The sequence below is a fragment of the Zalophus californianus genome, chromosome 16 (assembly GCF_009762305.2).
Source record: "Zalophus californianus isolate mZalCal1 chromosome 16, mZalCal1.pri.v2, whole genome shotgun sequence".
Classification (NCBI taxonomy): Eukaryota; Metazoa; Chordata; class Mammalia; order Carnivora; family Otariidae; genus Zalophus; species Zalophus californianus.
Genome location: NC_045610.1, coordinates 9,893,514 through 9,916,741, shown reverse-complemented (window position 1 = coordinate 9,916,741; position 23,228 = coordinate 9,893,514). Strand labels below are relative to the sequence as shown.

Sequence of the window (23,228 nt, the reverse complement as noted above, 5' to 3'; positions counted from 1 at the left end):
GCTCACGTCCAGTGCCTGGCACACAGTGAGCACTCAATAAAGGTCAGCTTGATGGTTGTTACCATCATCCCTCTGCTAATGGAGACTCAGCATATTAAGTACTTAAGAGCACGGACTCGGAGCCAAACCATGTGGATCTGAACCCTTGCTTTGTTACCTCCTCTGTGGCCTTGGGCAAGTCACTTGACCTTCAGTCCTCCTCCGTGAAGGGATAACAGAACCCAGCTCACGGGGCATTTTGTGAGAATGCAATGAGTCACTATTTGCAGAGGGCCTGTGACTATAGCTTGGCTCACAGCAAGCTCTGCAGGAATGCTCACTACAGCAATAACTAGAAGAGCAACAAAGACATGCAAAACTCTGGCAGGGTAAAGGGGATGACTCCTCCCCCCAAGGCTCACATGTGAGTTGGGGTTTTCAGGGCGGATGGGTTCGTGATTTTTGCATGGAGAGAAGAAACAAGAGGCATCTCCGAGTGAGGAGGAAACGTGTGCAAAGGTTTGGGTGTGGGGGGTGTTACAGGAGCAGGTGACAATCTGGGGTCTGGTCACTTCTCACCACCTCCACGGCTACCACGTTGGTCCAAGCCACTGTCATGTGTCACCTGGATTGCTGCACACGGACCTTACGCTAGGACTTCATGGAATTCCCACAACACCCCAGAGCGGAACTGCTTTCATTAGCCCCATTTTACAGAGTTGGAAACTGAGGCATAGAGAGCAGGGCTGGAGCTGTTGGAAAGGCAAGAGAAGAAGACCCTGAGGACGGGAGACTAGAGGGAGAAGAGGTAGGAAAAGGGGGTGTTGAGGATCCGAAGAGGTGAAGCATCTGAGCAGGGATCCAGGAGACAGAGGCTCAAGACGGAATAGAATCTGTGTGGACCGCACCTCTGGTCTCTGGTTCTCCCAGGACCTCACTTCCTGAGGTCTGCCTGTCTGATAAATGTCACCTGTCGCTTCAGGTGATTACACTCGCATCCCCTGGGTTGCCGTGTTCTGATTCTAGAGCTCAGTTTCCTGCTGAGCCTCCTCGTTACGGGTGTGTGCGATGGGAAGCAGGAGAAGCAGATGTGCTCAATGGAGGAAGAAGAGCAGGATCACGTTTGCATTTTGGGACTGTCCCTCTGACAGAGAGTGGTCCAGGGCCAGTCCCATCGGCTTTGTGTGGCTCGGGGCACCCCTGCCAGGCCTGCGGAAAGCCCCGAAAGTGGGCTGGGAGTGCGCGGGATGGAGAGGGTGTGGGCAGGGCGGCGGACAAGGAAGGATCCAGGCTTTGGGCTTGGGACCTCGGTAGAAGGCAAGGGGCTCCCGGAGAGAAGGAGATGATAAAGCAGGGGGACGCGCGGCTCATTTGGAACCACGTGGAGTTTGAGGGGCCTAGGGACCCCTCCTGGGAGATGCAAGTGGATGTATGAGGCTGGGGCTCAAGACACATTCACCAGCCTCTGATTTACCGTCTGGCGGTGGAATGAGCTGACGGGGAAAGCAAGGGGAGGACACACGGGACCCGAAGGGATGGAGAAGGCACAGTGTAGCCAAGGGCTCCAAGGAGAAGAAGGGCTGGCGGGCCTCCAGTGAGGAGGCCTTGGCCAGAAGAGGCTCAGGGAGGGGCGGTCATGGCGGGGGCCCGGGTGAAGGCCAACTCTGGAGGCTAAAGGGAGGATGGGAGGTGACAGCAGAGATGGCGCATTGAGAGCTTCTTCACTTGGGGCCCTCGCACCCTGGAATCACCAAGGAGCTTTAAAAAACGCTGCCTGGGCCACCCCCAGCATGCGTGGGCATCTTGCATGCAGGGATTTTTTTTTTTTTTTTTTAAAGCTCTACGGATGATTCCTCGGGTGCCAAGTTGGAGAAACACCAGTTCAAAAGCTTCAGAGACAAGAAGGACCGAGGGAGGGAGAGGTGGGACTGGTGGTCGGCCCAGCTTCCTTCCTGGGACCACCCCGGGGCCAGAACATTGCCACTCTCCCACGGCACCTGCTCCAACTCAGCTTCGGCTGCTCGTTCAGCCACTTCCGGGGGGCGCGGTGGGGGGGCGGTGTCATCCTCTGGGCCTGGGCCGTGAAGGAAGAAACAAAGAGAGGAAAAGGCGGCAAAGCAGCCGCCGCAGTGCGCCGGCACTGCCACGAGGGGGCAGCTGTGTGCAGGGCGCCGCAATGGGTTGACCGCGCACGGCCGTTCCCCGCCCGGGAGACGGAGCAAGCCTGTTTCCTCACCAACAAGGACAACAGATACGGTCACCTCACAGGCGATTTGAGACGCAACGTGAGCTCGCGTCCTCACAGAAATGAGAACTCCCTTCCGTTTGTCTGGGCTACGTGAACAGCAGCTACCATTTACTGTGCCTCTGCTATGTTAGGCGTCGCCTCTGTGCGCTGCCTGCACGAACTCTTCACGATCCTGTAACTCGCAATGATCCTATGAAACGGGCGCTACTATAACCCCCACTTTACAAAGGAGGGAACGGAGGCACAAGGAAGCTGACTAGACTGGCAAGCCCCACAACTTGTAAGATGGAATCAGGACGCAAAAGCCCGGCTCCGAGGCTGGCATCCTTCCCAACCTGCCATCCCGCCCTGCGCTGCCCTCCCGGTGATAAATCTTTGGCCTAGGTGGGTTCAAGGTGTTTCTATCATTTGCAAGCTCATCTAATTCCGCCCCCCCCCCCCAACTCCGTGGATTTTTCGAAGCCCCCTCCAGGTCTCCCTCCCGCGGAGAAGAGGACAAAGCAGGACTGGCTCAGAGCTGGAGAAGGAGAGTGTGGGGAAGGCAGGGGCTGGAAGGGGAGGGAGGAGGCGCAAGTGTCGTTTCTGCGTGGTTTTCCAGAAACGGCAGCCACGTGCCCCTTGTGCAACCTTGGCCGAGGGGTGTGACCACCGGCCCCGCAAGGCACCCGGTCCGTGAGCCCCGCGTCGAGCCCTCGGCGGTCGGCAGGCCCCTCCCTGCTGCTCAAAGTGGTGAGGCCCAGCAGCCCCTTTGTGCAACCAGACCCCATGCCAGGCTGCAGCTGATTGGTCCAGAAGCGGGCACTGGCAGAGCGCAGCCAATCGGCCCTTTCCTGGAGACGAGACACACCCCCGTCTGCTCCCAGGGCTGGACGCCGCCGCCGAGTAGACTCGGAGCCCCCGGAATGGAGAGGGAGGTCCGGGGGAGCCGAGAGGAGGGATGGAGAGATGCCTGCCCTGCGTTTCGTCTGTACTTCTGGCCCCTCCTTCCAAGCTTGGCTGCCTTTGGGCCCCATGGGGCCCCTCGATATCAGGATAAATTCTCTTCCTAGCTTGACGCGCAACAGAGCCCTCACCCACACCCGAGGCTCAAAGGCAGTTTGTGGTGGGCGCCTGGGTGGCTCAGTTGGTTAAGCGACCGCCTTCCGCTCAGGTCATGATCCCGGGGTCCTGGGATCGAGTCCCGCATCGGGCTCCCGGCTTAGCGGGGAGCCTGCTTCTCCCTCTGACCTTCTCCCCTCTCATGCTGTTTCTCTCTCGCTCTCTAATAAATAAATAAAATCTTTAAGAAAATAAAAAACAAATAAAAGATTATTTGTGGAATCAATTCTGCCGCTCTTCCTGCCACCCATGGAAAAGGAAGGAGAGGGGTACGATGCAAGCCTGGGGTGGTTGGGCATCGCAGGGTGGAGCGAGGGGCCCGCAGCACTGCAACGCCCCCCCCCCCCCCCCCCCGCCTCTGCCCAGGGCCCTGGAGAGGACCCTGAGGGACTCTCACTGACTTGTCAGGAAAGATTCTCAAGGCCGACTGCAGTCCCACAAGCACGTGGACTCTGCTCCACCTCTCATCTGTCAGATGGTGACTCCCACCTGCCATCTTGGCTTCCCCGGGCCCCTTTGTACGCTTCCCCCAGACCCCAAACAAGCACAGCCCGCCACTACTGGGAACCCAAAGGCTTCCGTCACTCATTCATAAATTCATTCATCAGATATTGACTGTCCTTCCTCCTACAAGCTGGATGCTCCTCCAGATACGGGGAGACTTGCTGGGCTTTGCCTTTACTCCCTACCCTGAGTCCATTTTCTGCTCTTCTCGGGTGCCTGGAAGGCTGAACTCTATAGACAGCATCGCCAGCCCTCCTGCCCCGGCTTCCAGTTGGGTTCAGCGAATGAGAGCGATGGGAGTGAGATCAGAGGGCAGGAGGAAAGATCCTTCCCATTGTCACCCTCCCGGCTTTAGCGTGTGGTGTGGCAGCCAGCCTCCAGGACGGCCCCCATGGATCCTGGCCTCCTGTCATTGCTCCCTCCCGTAGTCTCCTGCACCGCATCAGGGTTGATCCGGGTGATGCATAGAATGTGGCGAGGTCATAAGAGATACTGTGGTGTCTGCCTTGCTCTTTTCTTGGATCACCTGCTCTGGGATAAGCCAGCTACCCATCGTGAGAAAAGCTCAAGCGGTCCTATGGAGAGACCCACATGGCAAGAACCTGGGGCCTCCTGTCAGCAGCCAAGGAATGGGCCAGCCTGGAAGGGGGCCTGCCACTCTCTGCCAAGCCTGTAGATCCCTGTAGCCCTGCCACTGTCTTGAGGGACCCTAAGCTAGAACTACCTAGTCACGCTACAGAGACTGCACAGGGACCGGTGTCGACTGTTTTAAGCCACCGAGTTCTGGGGTCATTTGCTACACGCCATAGAAAATACAGCACGGTTCTGGAAAAGGTGTTCTCGGCTCTGGTCGCGGCTTGTACCCATGGCCTCTTTCTGATAACAGCTTCCTCCTGCTGCTAGTCTTTGGGTATCTCAGTGTCCCCCGTTGGTTTCCTTCCTCCTGCCCACAACCCTGGAAATAGCCCCGTTATTAAACTCTCAAAAATTCACAATGGAATGTGCTGGCCCGCTTCCCGCCAGGGCCCTGCCTGATGCAAGATGTAACTGCGAACAAGACAGATGTCATCTCCTGTCCCTTTGGCAATCCTGCTGTTCGCGTGGGGGAAGGCAGACAATATGTCAGCTGACAAATGAATAAGCCAGATGACTTGGGAGACCAGGGCATGGGCTGATGTGGGGGAGCTGTGTCAATGCGGCTGGTCGCAGAAGGTTCTGGAGAGGCAACCGTGAGGCTGAGCCTGAATGGAGGAGCCGGGGAGCCCAGGCAGAGGTGGCAGCAAGGTCCCTGGAAGTCGGAGAGGATCTGGATGCCCCAGGAACCGAGAGGAGGCCCATGTGGCAGGAGCCTAGTGAGCAGAGTGGAGAGGGTGAGACAGGAGATTCAGGCGGGGCCGTGAACGGGGTTTGGGTTTTGGTGAAAGTATGACACCACCCCACGTGGAAGGCTTCTCAGCGAGGTACTTAGGTGATCCAATTTCCCTTGCAGATGGCTCCCTGGCTGCTCCCGGAGCACAGAGGGCCGGGAGGCATGCTGGGATGTGCGGGGTTGGCGCTGGGGCCCAGGGAAGGAAGGGGTCTCTGAACTTTCCCGCTACATGATCTGTGCTGATGGTGGGATGAGTTTGGGGTGGGGGAGGGGTGGCGAGTCAGGGACACCCAGGCAGAGATGTCCAAGAGGTGGGTGAATTCTGAGCTGGAAGCTGGGCTGTGGATGGATCACACACAGTCATGGGAGGACAGGGGTTTTGCCTGTCCCCTCCTTCTCGGGGCACGCACAGACCCACCCCCTTCTAGGGCCTAGGCCCATGTCCAGCTGGGACTCAGGAGGGGACTTTGGGTAGGCTGGGACTCATTTGAGGGGGTCATCTTGCTGGTGGGGTTATTGGTCTGGTGGATGCTTCACTGAGATTGGGCGAGGAAGGCTATTTCCTTTGTCCCATATCTCCCCTGAGGGAGACGGCCCCTCATGGCTGATGGTCTTGACATCTCTGATCTGAAGTTCTCAGATGAAAGAGCTAAGAACAGGAAGTCCTGGCCAGCCCCGAGCCAGCTCACGTTTTGGGGACGGTGCCATCAGGCGCTGTCCTTATTCCCAGCTTCGGGGCCCCAGAACCAGGACCTCCCACCCTGGCCTCAACCACAACCAGGACAGTCCTTCCAAAGGGCCCCCCCCTGCCTCATGGCCTTGGGTGTGGCTAAGGGGAACCAGCCAGACCCCCTGGGGCCTCCGACAGGGCTGACACCCCTGGCCGTTTCTGGAAATCGGGAAATCAGAGGCCGGCCCCTTGTTCTCCACGACTCTGAGCCCACCCCTGCCTCAGTGTCCCACCACGGACCTGCTGGGTCTGAGCACCCTGCTTGGCCCACGGTGGGTGCTCAGTGACTAGGTACAGCTTAGATTCTGGGCATAGGGTGCTCAGCTGTGCCAGGCACATTCTCCTGAATCAGTTCACTGAACTCTCCAAAGGGCTCTCCAGGGGAGGGTATTGTTCGCCTTTGGAGTTGAGGAAAACACAGTTCAGCTAATGAAGCGGCCTGAGAAAGCTACACCCAGGCGGGGGACCCAATGTTTGAGTCCCCCACCCCCCAACTCATAGGTTGAACCCCATCTCAGGGTGATGGTGTCTGGAGGTGGGGCCTTTAGGGGGGAAAGTAGGATTAGATGAGGTCATGAGGGTTATTAGAAGAAGCCAGAGAGCTAGCTGGCTTGCTTTCTACCATCGTGAGGCCACAACGAGAAGGTAGCCATCTGCAAACTGGGAAGAGGGCTCTCGTCAGAACCGGACCTTACTGGCAACCTGATCTTGGACTTCTGGCTTCCAGAACTGTGAGCAACACAATTCTGTTGCTTCTAAGCCACCCAGTCAGGGGCAACGTGTGCTAGCAGCCTGAGCTCAGACCCCCCAGGTACGGCCCCTGTAGTCTCCACCCAGACGGGAGGGGATGGATCTCAGCCCAGAACCCCTTGGGCCACCTCTCCTTCCCGTGTCCTGTGGTTTGGCATGGGCAGTTACCCACTGGCAGGACCCTCCTACGTGGAGGGAGGCAGGCCCTCCTCCTCCAGCCCAGATGCAGCCCCACAAGCACCCCCCACCCCAAGAGCACTGGGAGCACAGGGGTCCAGCGCCTGAGCACCAGCCTGCACTCTGCCCAGAACTGGGCCCCAAATCACACCTGTGGTGTACCCGTTAGCAGATTGCTTCATTACCTGACTTTGGTCTTCTTCAACTCTAAAATGGGCATAAAAATAACATCTCTCCTACTGAGCTGCTTCGAGTGCCCTGTGATCTGTCACCCCGTCACCCATGGGCATGTGAATTCATGTTCCAGAAAAGGCAGAGAGGTCTGGCACCTGCTAGGCCTCGGACAGACCCTGCTCGCAGCTGCCCCAGGCTGAGCCAGGTAGAATCGGAATGAGAAGTGAAGGTGATTCCAGGCCCAGCCGGTTTCCCGGCGGCTCCTGGCACCGGCCCCTCTTCCCCAGGCCCTGAGGCTCCCAGTCTGCCAACCCTCATTACCCGCTTTCCCCCATATTTGAGCCCCGCAACCCTGCCTTCTGCTGCATCCCACCACCAGCTCTAACCCACCCCCACACCTGCCCTGGCTCCCAGTCCTTCAGAGCTTGCTCCTCACCTCAGAGTCTTGGCCCCAGACAGCCCCAGGAGCCAGAGAGAAGGCCCTAGACAAAGGCCCGGATGGAAGCTCAGCTCCAGAGCAATGTTGCAGCGTCTGGCCAAGGGAAGGGTGGGTTTGACCACCACCTCCTCCCTCTTATCCTCAATCCTACTCTGGAAGCAGAAGCTTCCCTCAGGCACTCCTGGGTGCTGCTCTGGCTTCCTGGAAGCCCTTCTTTTGGAAGCTGCTGGAAATTGAGGATGGGAGAGAAACATTCCAGAGTGGAGCTGCCCTGCCCCACACTGGCCCTCCCCTTCCCTGCCGGGGTCACGATGGGCAGCTCTGACTAAGCTGGCCCGGCACCCCGAGAGGAACAGGGGCAGGCCCTTCCATCCAGAAGCTGGCTAAGGAGCACCTGCCTGCGGAGCTTTTCCTTCTCAGCTCTGGAAGCCAGGCAGATGTGGGCATGAGCAAAGTGGGTGGGTGTAAAATGACATTCAGCCTCAGAGAGGAAGGCCATTGGGAGTGCTGGGGCCTGAGGCATCCTGGAGAGCACCAAGAGAGCTCACTGCTGGATTTACATGGCACCTTTGTGCAAATAAGAAAAAGTCCACCTCTGGATGGACACAGCCTTGCGCCAGTGCCTGTAACTTGGTGGCAGAGAGGGGGCTGGATCTGACCTGTCTCCTGCCACCTCGGCGTCTGCCTGTCTTTGTGCAGGGTGCGACATACACAACTGTACATCGCGGTCCTGGCCCCACATCACAGGGGTGGTTACTCAGCTCCAGTGCTATAGAAATGGGGATCCATGCGCTGGAGCGTCCCATTGTTCGAGGGCAGCTGAATATGGAGAAATGTGTGAAATAGTCTGAGTTTTAAATGTTGGCAACGAGTCCAGATTTAATATCCCCGGGGGGCCAAACACAACCTGGGCTGATAGTGGCATGCGCAGCCCCCACCAATGGATGCTGGGCCTTACTTAGGACAGGGCGGGCACCTCAGGCCCTGCTGGCCTGTCTTCCTTGGGCCCTGGGCAGTGCCCTCCCTGGACACTGAGCTGCTCTGACCAGAAAGGCGCCCACCTCACACCCCCAGAGGTGGCCAGCTCAGACCCAGCTGCCCTACCGGCTTGGGGCAGTGGATGTAGCGGGCCAGGCTGATGATGAGGTCGTGTGTGATGGGGTCCACCAGGTTCCTGAAGCTGGCGTAGCGGTACAGAACGTCGTCCAGAGAGGTCGACTCCATGCCCAGGTCCTGCAAGAGTGAAGGACGCCCAGAGGTCAGGGGTGGCCCGGCCCTACCCTTGAGTCCCACCCAACACGCCCAGAACAGCCCCCTGGAGGTGACTTAGGGCCCCCCCGCCGAACACCCTGGCCAGGGAGGAGACCCCCCCCCCGCTTCAAGAAGTTTTCCCAGCTGCAAGGAGGCATCTCAGCACCTTCTCCAGAGGGCCAGGAAAACTCCTGTAGAGATGGCCTTCCCAGGGCATGCATGTCTCCCAAGCCCTCCAACCTCTGGATGAAGACCGCCCCCCACCAACCCAGGACGAAGCCAAAGGCGGCCTGGTCATGGTACTAGAGGCTGCTTTTCCACATAGGGCAAACCTTGGGAACGGCATGCCTCGTAAACCCCCCTGCTCTGTGATAAGGGTCCTATGTACTGATAGTTGTTTTTTTCATGCTTCTGAGGTCATTTTTACTGCTTCTTATGTAGATGGCCCAATCTCAGTGTTCCTTTGCCTTGGAGGGGGTGGGGGTTCTGGATTGTGGGATTGAAAGGAAAAGTAGCCAGGCACCCAGAAGAAAACCCCAGGGCTCCTTTAGAAAGGATGTCAAGTAGGAGGGAGGAGAGGGAGCCTGGGGGAAAGGGGCCCTGAGCGGGGTGGAGGCAGAGGCTCCCCAAGCCTGAGGGGGGGACAAGGGTTTGGGTGGCACCACACACTGAGAGCCCCCACTGGGAGCCTCTGCAGACACCCCTGCCCACCAGCAAGGGACCCCACAGACCTGGCCAAGAATAGTCACCAGTGTGGATTAGGGGCCCTGCTCCAAATGTTCTGGACTGTGTATAAGACCCCCAGGATTCTTGCACAACCCCAGGGAAAGAGCAGGCTCCCCAAACATGACTAAAGCTTGAATTCCCCACCAGTCAAGCTGAAACAGCATTAATCGCTTTAGAGAAGCAAAGAAACATGGTTTTCTACCCTAGAGGGTTAGAATAAACTTTATGCCCTCTAGATGTGAAAGAGCATGGGTAAACACCGTGACTTTTCTCAGATACCTCTCCCCAGTTCCTGTTGTCCTTGGTGCCTTGTCCAGACCAGGCCGTGATAGGAATGATGACATTCCTGCCCCCAGCCCACCCTGAGGACCAAGGGGGCCACTCAGGGTGGACAGGGAAAGCAAGGAGACCCACTTTTGCTGCCCTCACCCTCTGGGCCCCTAGGCCCCCAAGCCGCACGCGGAACTACCCCAGAGGAGGGAGGCTCCCAGGCTGGGTGGCCAGATTCCAGCACCCTGGGGACCCGAAATATGTGGCTGATGGGTGAGTCCCAGCAGGGGTTCCTTCCCTGTCATGTCGGTGGGGGATCCTGAACTTTTCCAAACACCTTCCCCGGGTGATCCTTAGAAATCCCTGTAAGGCAAGTAGGCTGGGCATCATGATTCCCGATTTACAGATGGAGAAACTAAGGCCCAGGATTTCAGGAATGCAATGTACAACATGATGACCATAGTTAACACTGAGGTGTAGGAGATTCGAAAGATGCTAAGAGAGTACACAGCCTAAAAGTTCTCATGGCAAAGAAAAGAACATGTTTTTTTTTTTTCTTTCTTTTTTTCCCTCCCCCTGACTACTCAAGGTGAAGATGTTAACTTACTGTGGTCATAATTTCATAGCTTATGTAATTTAATCATTATGCTGTGCACCTTAAACTTATACAATGCTCTAACTCAGTTATATCCCAATAACAATGAAAGAGAAAAAAATCACATACAATACAGATGTTTTTTATTTTTATTATTTTTTTAAGATTTTACTTATTTATTTGACAGAGATATAGAGAGAGCACAAGTAGGCAGAGAGGCAGGCAGAGGGAGAGGGAGAAGCAGGCTCCCCGCTGAGCAGGGAGCCGACAAGGGGCTCCATCCCAGGGCTCTGGGATCATGACCTGAGCTGAAGGCAGATGCTTCACCACCTGGGCCACCCAGGCGCCCCAATAAAGATGTTTTAAACAAGAATTTCAGGAATGTTGGGGGGTGGGCCTATGCCTCAGCTGGGGCCCATTTTGGGATTGCTCTGCCTTATTTACCATTGGAGTGAGTTGGGCAGGAGGTGGGCTGGACAGTAGAGATGCTGCCCTGAGGTTTGGTGGCTGACATTTCTAAGGGCAAAGAAAGAAAGGGTCTTTGCTGGGGTGATCTGGAGGGGACTGAGCCTCAGACTTGCTGAACCTGCCCTCCGGCCGGGTCCTACTCACCACGGTACAGACATGTTGCTCCCTCCTCCTTGTTAGAAAGGAATGGACACCAGTCTTGGGGGTCTTGTTTTCCATTCACCAGGAAGGACCCTCAGAGGCAAGAAGCCCTGCGTGGGGTTCTTTGGCTGCTGAAATAATTTCTTGGGGACCTAGACACAGGGGCTCAAGGTCTGGTGTGGATGCTGCCAAAGGGAGGCTTTGCCCAGTTCCAGAGCTGAAGGCCTTTGTGGAACCAAATACAGCACCACCTTGGGCCTCTGTCCCTACCCTGGCTTGTTCCATCCCTCAGCCACGGCTGTGTCCTGGGCAAGCTACCTCATGTCACTGCGTCTCAGTTTCCTCATCTGTAAAATGGAGCCAGCGACCCACCATCACAGGCAGGTGAGAGAAATAAAACCAAGTAACACATAAAGCCTCCGACAGAATATCACCAGACAGAAGAATCACCAGACAGAAGAATATCGTTGACACAGCTCTCCCTACCCCACAATCCTTCCCTCCACCCCCTCCCCTCTGCAAGACCCCTCCTCTCCTCATGCTGTGGTTCGCGGCCTCTTTTTAGACCACGGACCCATTTGAGAATGTGACAAAAGCCATGCCCTCCCTCTCTGGAAAGCCTGGGAGTTAGGCCTCATGGTCAGCAGGGCCTGGACCCGTGGGATCTCAGAGCACAAACTGTTTCTCAGGAATGTGCAGAAGCGCAGCCCACCCTCCCTGCGGCAGGAGGAGGCTGGGAATGTGGGAAGGGGGGGGGCGTCAATGGGCCTCTGTTCTAGGGTCGTGGAAGCCCCATGTGTCACAGGGCCGAGGCTCCCCTTTCCCAGGGTGAGGAGGCGAGGGAAGGGCAGGGTCCCATGGGTGGAAATGGAGGGGTGGTGACTGCCACGGTCAGAGGCTGGATTTGTGGCCATGGGAGAAGGACCGGAGATAGGTTTATCTTTCCTCTCCTGCCTGTCCTGCAGGCTGGGCTGCCCCTCTGTGACTTGTTGCCCGAACATCAGCCTCTGCCTCCCTCTCCTTGCCCCCATGTACCCCTCTGCTCAGCGTGCACCCCGTCCCATGCTGGTCTCCTGTTACAGTTGTCGCTGCTCCCTGTCCCCTGAGGGCCCCTGCAGAAAGCACCACATTCCAGTTCTACCCAGTCCCCGACACACAGTCAGTGGGCAAGAGACTCCTTCCTTCCCGGGCTCTGTTGCCCCATCTGTGAAATGGGCCAATGAGCCACACTCGTAGTTACCAAACCGTGTTTTCAAGATCTGGGGGCTGATGGCAAACACGAGAGAGGCCAGAAGAGTCTGCGAGGCTTGGGGCCCAGCTCTCGACAGAGCAGCTCTGCTGGCCCCCATTTGGTTAAGAAAAAAACAAAAACAAAAACCCCAACAAAACAAAAGCAACCCCCAGAAGTAGTTCTGTGGCCAAAGCAAAGTTTTGAAAACGCTGGCCTGGCCGACTGCTTGGGCTCTTGTCCTCCTACCAGCCCTGCCCGGAGAGGCCCGTCCATCTGGGGAGGACCAAGAAAAGCCTTGTTGTGAAGCCCGGAGGCTGGGGCAGGTCTGGGAAGACGCAGAATGTTCTTCCCAGAGGCTCCCCCCCCCCCCCGCCCCGCCCCGTCCCATGTCCTCCTGCCCTCGTGGTCATTCCGGGTGCCAGGCCTGCTGTTGTCTGGGGTCACTCGGCTGTTGCTTGGGGGGTGGGGGCAGGCAGGGAGCAGGGAGGAGGGGGGTGGGGAGGAGAGTCCCCCCAGGAAGGCAGATGTGGCCGGGCTCACTGCGCTTTGGGTCACTGTGAGTCATGCCACCGCCCTCCCTGTGAATTCCAGCTGGGGTGGGGCTCCTGAAGGGCCAGGGCTGGAAGTTGCGAGAAGCAGTAACAGGGAAAACCGGCTGGCCGAATGCTGCTGCATGTTTTATTGCTGTATTTCTTTGTTTTGACCCCACCTCGGCCCACGAACGAACGCTTGTGCTGCTTGAGGATATTTCACCCGTCCCAAGGACCTCGGGGCACTTCTGGCCTCCGGGGTGTCCTCCCCACCCCTCTCCCCAAGGCGATTTTACTGGGGACGCCTGCATCACAACTTTGCCCCCACTTGAAGCTGCCCAACAGGGGCCTCCCACGCTAGGCTCTGCCCCGGCTCTCAGGAAGGGACAAAGAGGGGGACAGGTGAGCAGCACCCGCGGCCTGCACATGGAGCTCCTTCAGGCCACCCTGGGCACGGCTTTGGCCTTGGACGGGCTGGTCCGCCTTGCAAAATACAAGGCAGTAAGGAACAGCGCTTCCTCATGATGGTCTAAACAGCACCATCGCTAGGAACTGTGCGCGTAGGGCTCCTCATCAGAAAACCTGGGAACATCAGACCCAGTGCCTGGGTCTCTGCCGGAGGCAACTTTGCTTGGAGAGTGTCACCCGCAGGGGGCCGAGGGGGGCGATGGCCAGCCCACTCCACCTCACCTAAGTGGGGTCCCCAATGTTACTTGAGTGAGAAGAACCAGGTTTAAGGACTCGTTCCCAGGGGAAGAGAGATGATGGGCTTGAGGTTAGGGGTGCATGGCTTTCCAAAAAGTGAGCTGAGACCCACATAGATCAGCATTAGATCAGCATTTCTCCAAGTGTGGTCTCCAGTTCCTTTCAGGGGCCCTGCAAGGTCCTCTTTTCCAACGACCTATCAGCACGACCTAGATTTTCTTTACAGACTTCAACCAAAACAACCCACGTCCAGAGACCCAACGCAGAAGCGGCAGGTATGAGCATCCAGCTGTCTTCTCTTAAAGCCACACATTAAAGAGATTCACAAAAGTGTGAACCACTGTCACACGCCTCATTAAAAGGCCTTTCTTTCAGGGAAAAAAAAATGTTTTTCTCTTGGAAAATGTAGTTATTTTTGTAAAACTTTATTTCTTTCACATGCAAGATTATTGATTTAAAAAGAATAAGTAGATGAATCTTTTTTTTAAGTAAGCTCTACGCCCAATGCGGGGCTTGAACTCACGACCCCGAGATCAAGACTCGCGTTCTCTACCAACTGCTGCCCCAAAATGAATACATGAATCTTTAAAATATCTTCGTTTCGATTTCTAATATAGTAGCTAACATCCACTAGATATAACCCACATAAAATCTTTCTTTGAGGTCCTCAATAATTTTTAAAAGAGCACACAATTTCCTCAAAACATTAAAAATAGAACTACCATGCAACTCAGCAATCCCACTTCTGGATATATATCCAAAGGAAATGAACAGAGGCTACCAGTTCCATGTTCACTGCAGCATTATTCCCAATAGCCAAGGGATGGAAACAACCCAAGTGTGTCTGTCCATGGATGAATGGATAAAGAAGATGTGGTATATAAATATATACATACAACGGAACACTATTCAGCCGTGAGAAAAAAGGAATTCTGCCATTTGCAACAACATAGATGGGCCCTGAGGGCATTATGCTAAGTGAGAAAAAGTCAGACAGAGAAAGACAAATACCGGATGATCTCACTTCTATGTGGAATCTAGAAAGGACCAAACTGGGAAACACAAAGTAGAATGGTAGTGACCAGGGGCAGGGGGCTCAAGTCATGATCTCAGGGTCCTGGGATCGAGTCCCGCATTGGGCTCCCTCCTCAGGGGGGAGCTTGCTTCTCCTTCTCCCCGCCCCCCGCCCCCGCTCATGCTCTCTCTCTACCAAATAAATAAATAAAATCTTAAAAAAAAGTCCTGGGAATCTAATACACAGTACCATGATTGTAGACAACAAAACTATTATGAACATGAACCTTGCTAAGAGACTAGATCGTAATTGTTCCCACCGATAGAGGAAATGACAACACCTGCAGAGGTGTTGGCTAATGCAACCATATGGCAACATCGATGATTCAAAGCAAAGGTGTACACCTGAAACTTATACAGTGTTAATATATAATAATGATGACATCTCAATTTCATATACTGTATTTCAATGATAAACATAGTAATTATATATTAAATAATACAATATCAATTATATCTCAGGTTTTTTTTTTTTTTTAAGGTTTATTTATTTAATCTCTACACCCAACGTGGGGCTCGGACTCCTGACCCGGACATCAAGAGTCACATGCTTTTCTGACGGAGTCAGCCAGGCGCCCCTCGGTTTTAAAAAGAGATTAAATAAGGGATGGGGTGGCTGGGTGATAGACATTGGGGAGGGTATGTGCTATGGTGAGCGCTGTGAATTGTGCAAGACTGTTGAATCACAGATCTGTACTTCTGAAACAAATAATGCAATATATGTTAAGAAAAAAAAAAGCAGGAGGGGAAGAATGAAGGGGAGTAAGTAGTCGGAGGGGGAGACGAACCATGAGAGACAATGGACTCTGAGAAACAAACTGAGGGTTCTAGAGGGGAGGGGGGTGGGGGGATGGGTTAGCCTGGTGATGGGTATTAAAGAGGGCACGTTCTGCATGGAGCACTGGGTGTTATGCACAAACAATGAGTCATGGAACACGACATCAAAAACTAATGATGTAATGTATGGTGACTAACATAACATAATATAAATAAATAAATAAATAAATAAATAAATAAAGGATTAAACAGACTATAAAAGAATCCTGATACTAAAAGGAATTTGAGAACTTCAGGGTTAGAATAATGGGGTGCTCTGGCAGAAAGGGGCTAACCTGAGGTTTGGGGAGCCCGGTTAGGAGCTGGGGAGCCTCTGAGAAGGGTTTATCTGCCCAAGGCCTTCCCTTTGGGTCCTAGGGAAAACTCCTACTCTATACATAGCAAGCTTTTCTTCTTTCTCGAGTTACCCTGATCCCTTGGTTAGGCTCTCTGTGTGGATGCGGCTTTAAGGGCTGGTGCTGAGGGGTCCAGGGCAGGGAAGCTCCCCACACACACCCACGGATGGTGTCTGGGAAAAGGAGCGACATTCAGTCCAAGGGACTGGCTCCAGACTTACAACCTAGTGATGAATGGCTCTGGAGAATTGGCACTGTGGGGACCAGGCCCTAGTGCAGGACGTGGACAGGGGCTGGGAGGGAGGGTCACTGGGAATTTCGATTTATCAGCCCCCCAGCTGCATCCCCTGCTTGGTCTTTGTGAGTATAACTGGAGATCCAATTTCTGCTCCTTTTAAAAAAATGTTAAAACTGGTGGTGCCTGAGTGACTTAGTCGTTAGGCGTCTGCCTTCGGCTCAGGTCATGATCCTGGGGTCCTGGGATAGAGCCCCGTATTGGGCTCCCCGCTTGGCGGGAAGCCTGCTGCTCCCTCTCCCGCTCCCCCTGCTTGTGTTCCCTCTCTCGCTGTGTCTCTCTCTGTCAAATAAATAAACAAAATCTTTAAAAAAAAATAAGAATAGGGGCGCCTGGGTGGCTCAGTCATTGGGCATCTGCCTTTGGTTCAGGTCGTGATCCCAGGGTCCTGGGATCGAGCCCCACGTCAGGCTCCCTGCTCCGTGGGAAGCCTGCTTCTCCCTCTACCACTCCCCCTGCTTGTGTTCCTTCTCTCGCTGTGTCTCTCTCTGTCAAATAAATAAATAAAATCTTTAAAAAAAATAAAAAAAAATAAAAATGTTAAAACTACTCTGTTGACAATAAGATTTCACATTCTGCATTCAGGTTTGGACACGGATTTGTGGACTGAGCTGGCGTGCTTGCTACCTATCCTTAGAACTTTCCCGTGACTGGAAACATACCTGTCCTTTGTGTTCTTGCATGGCTGGAGGAGTTTTCCCCTCAGAAGGAATACATGGGGGGTTTGTTTTCTGAGCTTTAGCCTATCCAAAAAAAATTTTTTTTTTCATATTTTCTTTCTTTATTTGTCAGAGAGAGAGCATAAGCAGGGGGAGTGTGAGAGGGCGAAGCAGACTCCCCGCTGAGCAAGGAGCCCGACGGGGGACTCGATCCCAGGACCCTGGGATCATGACCTGAGCTGAAGGCAGATGTTTAACCAACTGAGCCACCCAGGTGTTCCTGAAAATTTTTTACATTGAAATCACACCTGCAGACAATCTGGCTAGATAATGCCATAGTCGATACTCATCACTTGGCTGTCCTCAGGATTCAGTGCCCCAGATGACTCTGAGCCCACCTGATGTTTGTCTTTGGTTGCTTTTTCTACCCAATGTCCACAGGAGGGTTTTGCCATGAACCTCTAGCTGCCTCTCCTGGACAGCCCCAGCACACTGTCCCTTTCCTGGAAATACCAGTTCAACCTACAGGTGGACCTGAAAAGCCACTGATGTCTTTGTAACAATCTCTCAAAGTCACTAAAGGGGCATCCTTACGCGATATCCCTCAAAACTCCAAAGATCCCTTCCCAGTATCTCAACTGCCCCTCAGCATCACATCTCCATGCTGCCAACCCTCTCGGCACCCAGCACTTCCCTTCCTGATACAATTCAACCTAACATCTCTGGCTGATCCAGATCTTAGAACAACCCCTCCCCAACTGGAAAATACCAAGTGTTAGCTTGGATGGGAGGAAATTAGAACCCTCGTGCTTGCCGATGAGAATGTAAAATGGTGCAGTCACTGTGGAAAACATGAGGAAGTATGGCACTTCCTCAAAAAATTAAAAATATAATTACCATATATGCTCCCAAAGAACCGAAAGCGGGGACTCAAGGCAATATTTGCACACCTGTGTTCATAGCAGCATTAATTAACAACAGCCGAAAGGTGGAAAGAACCCAAGGGTCCACCCACAGGTGAATGGAGAAACAAAGTGTGGTTGACCCATACAATGGAATCTTAATCAGTCACAAAAGGGACTGAAATCCCACATATGCCACACCATGGATGAACCTTGCGGACATCATGCTAAGTAAAATAAGTCAGTTGTAAAGTGATAGTCCCACTTATATGAGGTTCCAAGAGCCACCAAATTCACAGAGACAGAAAGTAGGATAGTGGTTCCCAGGGGCTGTGGGGAGTTCATGTTTAACGGGTATGGAGTTTCAGCTTTGCAAGATGATAAGAGTTCTGGACGCGGATCATTAGAACAATGTGAACGCACCCAACAACACTGACCTGTAAAAATGGTTGAGATGGTACTTTTTTTTTTAACTTTTTTTTAAGATTTTATTTATTTATTTGACAGAGAGAGAGACAGCAAGAGCAGGAACACAAGCAGGGGGAGCGGGAGAGGGAGAAGCAGGCTTCCCGCCAAGCAGGGAGCCCGATGTGGGGCTGGATCCCAGGATCCTGGGATCATGACCTGAGCCGAAGGCAGACGTTTAACGACTGAGCCACCCAGGTGCCCGAGATGGTACTTTTTATGTTCTGTGTGTTTTGCAACAATTTAAGAAAAGACCCAGGAAGGCAAACACAGACCCAGGAAGGCAAACACAGACCCCTTCCGGAGATAGGAGGCAGCATAATGCACACAGAGGTATGTGCATCTGGCCATTTTTTTTTTCTCTATCACGCTTGGTTATTAAAAGTTTTTGCCGCTGTGTGCCCAGTGTCCATCTCTCCATCTCCAAACATGAACCTTTTCTCAGCCTGTCTCTTCATTAGGAAAACCAACATTGGCTCCCAGCGTCTTCTGATTTTTATCGTTTATTTTTTTAAAGGATTATATTTCTAAGTAATCTCCACACCTAGCCTGGGGCTCAGAACCCACAACCCCGAGATCAAGAGTCCCACACTCTCCTGACTGAGCCAGTCGGGTGCCCCTTTCCATAATACACTCTCACAGAGGGTTTCAAGTTTGCCTTCCTTGTCTTGGCCTTGAGCTCCTGTTCTGTAGCCCCAGGCTCAGCTTCCACTGCCCCCAGTAAGGACGCCAAGTGGGCTAGCATTTCACATCCCTGCAATTCTTATTTTTCTCATTAATCTCGCTTTCCAGCTCACCCTCTTGTTTTTTCCAATCTCAGCTTGGCCTCTTTTGGTGGCATTTTGTTCTTTTCCCACTGAGTTCATTTCTTCCGGATTCTGCTGTAGATAATTTTCGGAGGTCAGGGTTCAGCTTCCATAGCATTTATTTATCCAACACCCAGAGTTTTTTGTTGTTGTTTTTTATAATACTTCAAAGTTGGCGAAGTTTTCTTTTTTTTTATTAACATATATTAATGTATTATTTGTTTCAGGGGTACAGGTCTGTGATTCATCAGTCTTACACAGTTCACAGCGCTCCCCATAGTACCTACCCTCCCCAATGTCCATCACCCAGCCACCCCATCCCTCCCCCACCCAGGGTTTTTTTTTCCCCCTCACTTGCTCACCCTTGAAGGAGGCGCAATCTAGTGAGACCCACGTCTATCACCTGCCTCGTGAGACACTGTGATTTATAATAAGAAATATATATTTGGTCTTTGTCCCCATTTTTGGCACAGAGCTCTTAAAACTCTTGAAATTTCCTAAGTGAAGGAAGTGACAGAAGTGTCTTTTGTCATGTTAATGAGGTGACTTTTGGAAAGCCCCTGGATCACCTAGCGAAGGGGGTTGGTTGCTGTGGTTAGAATTGAAACAGGGCACCCAGCTGGTGTCTGAGGACTGCCTGTTGGTGGAAGACCGCACCCATGCACTGAAATTGGTAATGGGAATCTTGACCTTGTCCCATGGCTGCTTCCTGGGTAGGAGTTCAGTCCACCTCTTCAGGCTCTGGCTTGCTGAGGAAGCCAGCTCCGGGCCCAGCCTTGGACACTGAGCCAATGTGACTCTGACCTTGGGAAGGGACATCTTCCCCCACCCCCACAGCCAGGACCTCCGATGGGAGTCTGTGAAAATCCACAGTGGTGTATGCATCCCAGCCCTTTCCCAGGCCGCTGGCCATATTGCACTTCCGGCGGCTAAGCCCCCCTCCCGCCCCCCTCCCCTCCCCCCAGCACCTGGGCGGAGGGGAGGGGTGTGCTGAGGGGAGGCTGTAAGCACCACTCTTCCTACCCCCAAATTACTGCTTGGGTGAGAAACGGGCATTTGCCTGACTTCCTGATTAATGAAGTCCTCAGACTGAGGAAGAAAGGGGCTTCCCTCCTCCCTTTGGGAGGCCTCAGATTCCTGACGGGAAGCTGGGGGCCAGCTCTGTCTGTCTGAGAGTGAGAGGAGGTGCCTCCCAGACTGTCCACCTGTCTCTGTTTGCAGCGTTTTTCATCTTTTTCTTGGCATATCTTCTTAGGTATTTTAGAGGAAGGCTGGGGGAAGCCACTCGGGAGGCTGCCAGGAGCACGCTATTTTAAACCACGGCCACCCCCTTCCCTTTTAAATTGAGGTTTTTAATTTTTTTAAAGATTTTATTTATTTATCTGTCAGAGAGAGAGAGAGAGAGCACAAACAGGGGAAGGGGCAGAGGGAGAAGCAGACTCCCCACTGAGCAAGGAGCCCGATGCGGGACTCGATCCCAGGACCCTGGGATCATGACCTGAGCCGAAGGCAGACACTTAAGCGACTGAGCCACCCAGGGGTCCCTTAAATTGAGGTTTTAAACCCATTCCCAGAAGGAAAGCCCCCCGGGAAATTATCTTGCCTCTGTCTCTCCCCTCCAGGCATGACTCCACAGCATCTGCAATTACAGAGCAGACAAGGAGGCAGGTTGCAAGCTCTGAATATTAACCAGCCAAGGTAGCTGGCTTCAATATTGAAACCACCAGAGCCCCAATGTGCAAAGCTGCTTAATGAGGTTGTAATCAAACACAGTCCACCAGAAGGAGATTAATTAGAGTCCAGAGGAAAAGCAGGAAGCAGAACTGGCTCCTCCCCCCCCCGCCCCCCCCAGCTCTCTAGAACATCAGCGGCAGCCCCTCGTGAGGGAGGGCATGGGCAGGGGCTGGGGAATACTGGCCTCATTGGCTGAACCGGACTCCGTGTCCCCTCCCCCATGACATTCTGGCTGGCCTTCCAGGGGATTCCCAGGGGAGGGAAGGGAATTGTCAGGTGCCCTCTGGGAAATGCGGCCCCAGGAAGACTCTGCGGGAAGGAGTCAGAACATCTCCGGAGCTAGAGCTAGAGGGCGGGCTGGGGGGGGGGGGGCTGGGGGGGGACGGGGGGGCGGGCCCGGGTGCAGACTCCAGGCGGCTGCTGGCTGAGGAAAGACCAGAGTCTCCGAGGAAGCAGGAAGGGGTCTTAAAAGTGCCCCAGGGAATGGAGGGGGCCCCTGGGGTGGGTGTCCACACTGAGTGTGAGAAAGAGAGATGGAGGATGCACGGGGCCAACGGGGGTTCCCTAAAGACACATCCACGTTCCTCGTCCCTGCAGCCCGGGAACGCTAGCTCACTTGGAAAAAGGGTCTTTGCCGATGTGGTTAAGTCACGGGTTCTCAAGATGAGATCAGCCTGGGTTATCCAGGTGGGCCCTAAATCCAACGACAGGTGTCCTTTTAAGAGTCACAGAGAAGAAGGTGACAGGAAGCCGGAGGCAGAGATGGGAGCGAAGCAGTCCTAACCACTAGGGACTGGAAGAGGCAAACCATGAAATCGCCTCTACAGCCTCTGGGGGGGAGCCCGGCCCTGCCAACGCCTTGATGTTGGACTTCTGACCTTCCGAACTGTGAGAGAATACATTTCTGTTGTTCTAAGCCACCAAGTTGGTGACCCTTTGTTACGGCAGCCCTGGGAAACTAATACACCCAATCAAAACAGAGGTGGTATTTTTCCCCAGGGGATGCACCAAGGAGGGCAAGTGGGCTGGGGACCCCTCCCCTCACCCAGCCCTGCCCACAGCACAGCTGTGGGCACCCAGGACCACTGTCCTCAGAAATCTACTTCCTGGGGCACCTGGGTGGCTCAGTTGTTAAGCGTCTGCCTTCGGCTCAGGTCATGATCCCGGGGTCCTGGGATGGAGTCCCGCATCAGGCTCCCTGCTCAGCGGGGAGTCTGCTTCTCCCTCTCCCACTCCCCCTGCTTGTGTTCCCTCTCTCGCTGTGTCTCTGTCAAATAAATAAAATCAAAAAAAAAAAAAAAAAAGAATCTACGAAGATAGGATATATGAAACAATAGGTAGAATCCAAGAGAGAGGGGGAGGCAGGGCTTGGGGCTGGGCAGGGCGAGGACGTTGGAGCAAGAGGGAACAAGGGGGCTCAGACCACCCCCTGCAGGCAGCACGTGAAGTGTCTCAGACCCAGCAACCAGACCCCGGGCCCCTGTGCTCCCAAGGGTAAACCCGTTTCCGTGGCACCAAAGTGTCCTTAACCCAGAAAGGGCTGAATTAAACGGGGAGATACCGAAGCAAATTGAGTGCAGATAAATTTAGGCATGTACACATCTGGTATTTGACACATTAGTCATGTTTAGGAGGATTAGATACATTAGAGTCCCTAACAGATTAGCCTGGCAATTCCAATTTACAACCGGTCACTGAGTAATGGACTTTAGGTTTAGGATTTCCAGCAGAATGCTCAGAGAGGACCTGGCGGAGTTTGGGACAGTTTCGAAATGTTTATGGGGCACCTGGCTGGCTCAGTCGTGAGAGCACGTGACTCTTGATCTCGGGGTTCCAAGAGTACTGAGTTCAAGCCCCACTTTGGGTATAGAGCCTACTCAAAAACAAAAACAAAAACAAAAAAACAATGCCAAACACAAAAAACTCCATCTCTCGGGCGCCTGGCTGGCTCAGTCAGTGGAGCGTGACTCTTGATCTCGGGGTCGTGAGTTCGAGCCCCACGTTGGGCATGGAGCCTACCTAAAACAGAATGTTCAAGAGAACTTAATATTCATCCTGTTTATAGGCTTAATCTGTTAAATTTTAAGAACTGTTTAGAAACTTGGGGAAAGTCCTGCATTTTAGGAAGGCTGTTCATAAACTTAAGAAAGCTGGATGTGTGAAATCAGTAACATCACTAAGATATATCTAAAGAAATTTAGTTACTAAAGTTATAAGCCCCACACCCTTAAATGCAATGGTTTAAATCTACTAAATTTATCAGCAGAATAATGGTATTTGGGTTTTTTTTAAGATTTTATTTATTTATTTGAGAGAGAGAGCATGAGAGAGAGCACAAGCAGGGGGGAGGGACAGAGGGAGAAGCAGGCTCCCTGCTGAGCGGGGAGCCCAATGCGGGGCTCGATCCCAGGACCCTGGGATCATGACCTGAGCCGAAGGCAGACGCTTAACCCACTGAGCCACCCAGGCGCCCCAGAGTAGTGTATTTGTGTAAGTTAAACGTAAAATTGTAGTGAAACAGTAGGCTTTAAAATTACCACTTCAATATATGAAGTAGTAGTTGAGAAAACCCAAGCATCCACAAGTAGTGTGTGTTTGTATGTATCTATGCGTGTGTATGTGTGTATATGTGGTATGTGTATGTGTATGTGGTGTGTGTGCATATGTGTGCATCCTCCCTGCCCAACTTGCCTGCCTGGCTAAGGGGCAAGGGGTAAGGAGTGGGGTTCTCTGGTC

General features: G+C 53.4%; 1 protein-coding gene across 1 annotated transcript in view; it reads right to left on the bottom strand.

The window, feature by feature from the left end:
- LRRC75A (leucine rich repeat containing 75A) overlaps window positions 1–23,228 on the bottom strand; it is a 42,649-nt gene that overhangs the window by 5,797 nt on the left and 13,624 nt on the right. Inside the window, exon 2 of the mRNA XM_027625509.2 lies at window positions 8,573–8,701. Within this exon, the coding sequence (XP_027481310.1) occupies window positions 8,573–8,701 (129 nt within the window). The remainder of the gene's footprint in view (window positions 1–8,572; window positions 8,702–23,228) is intronic.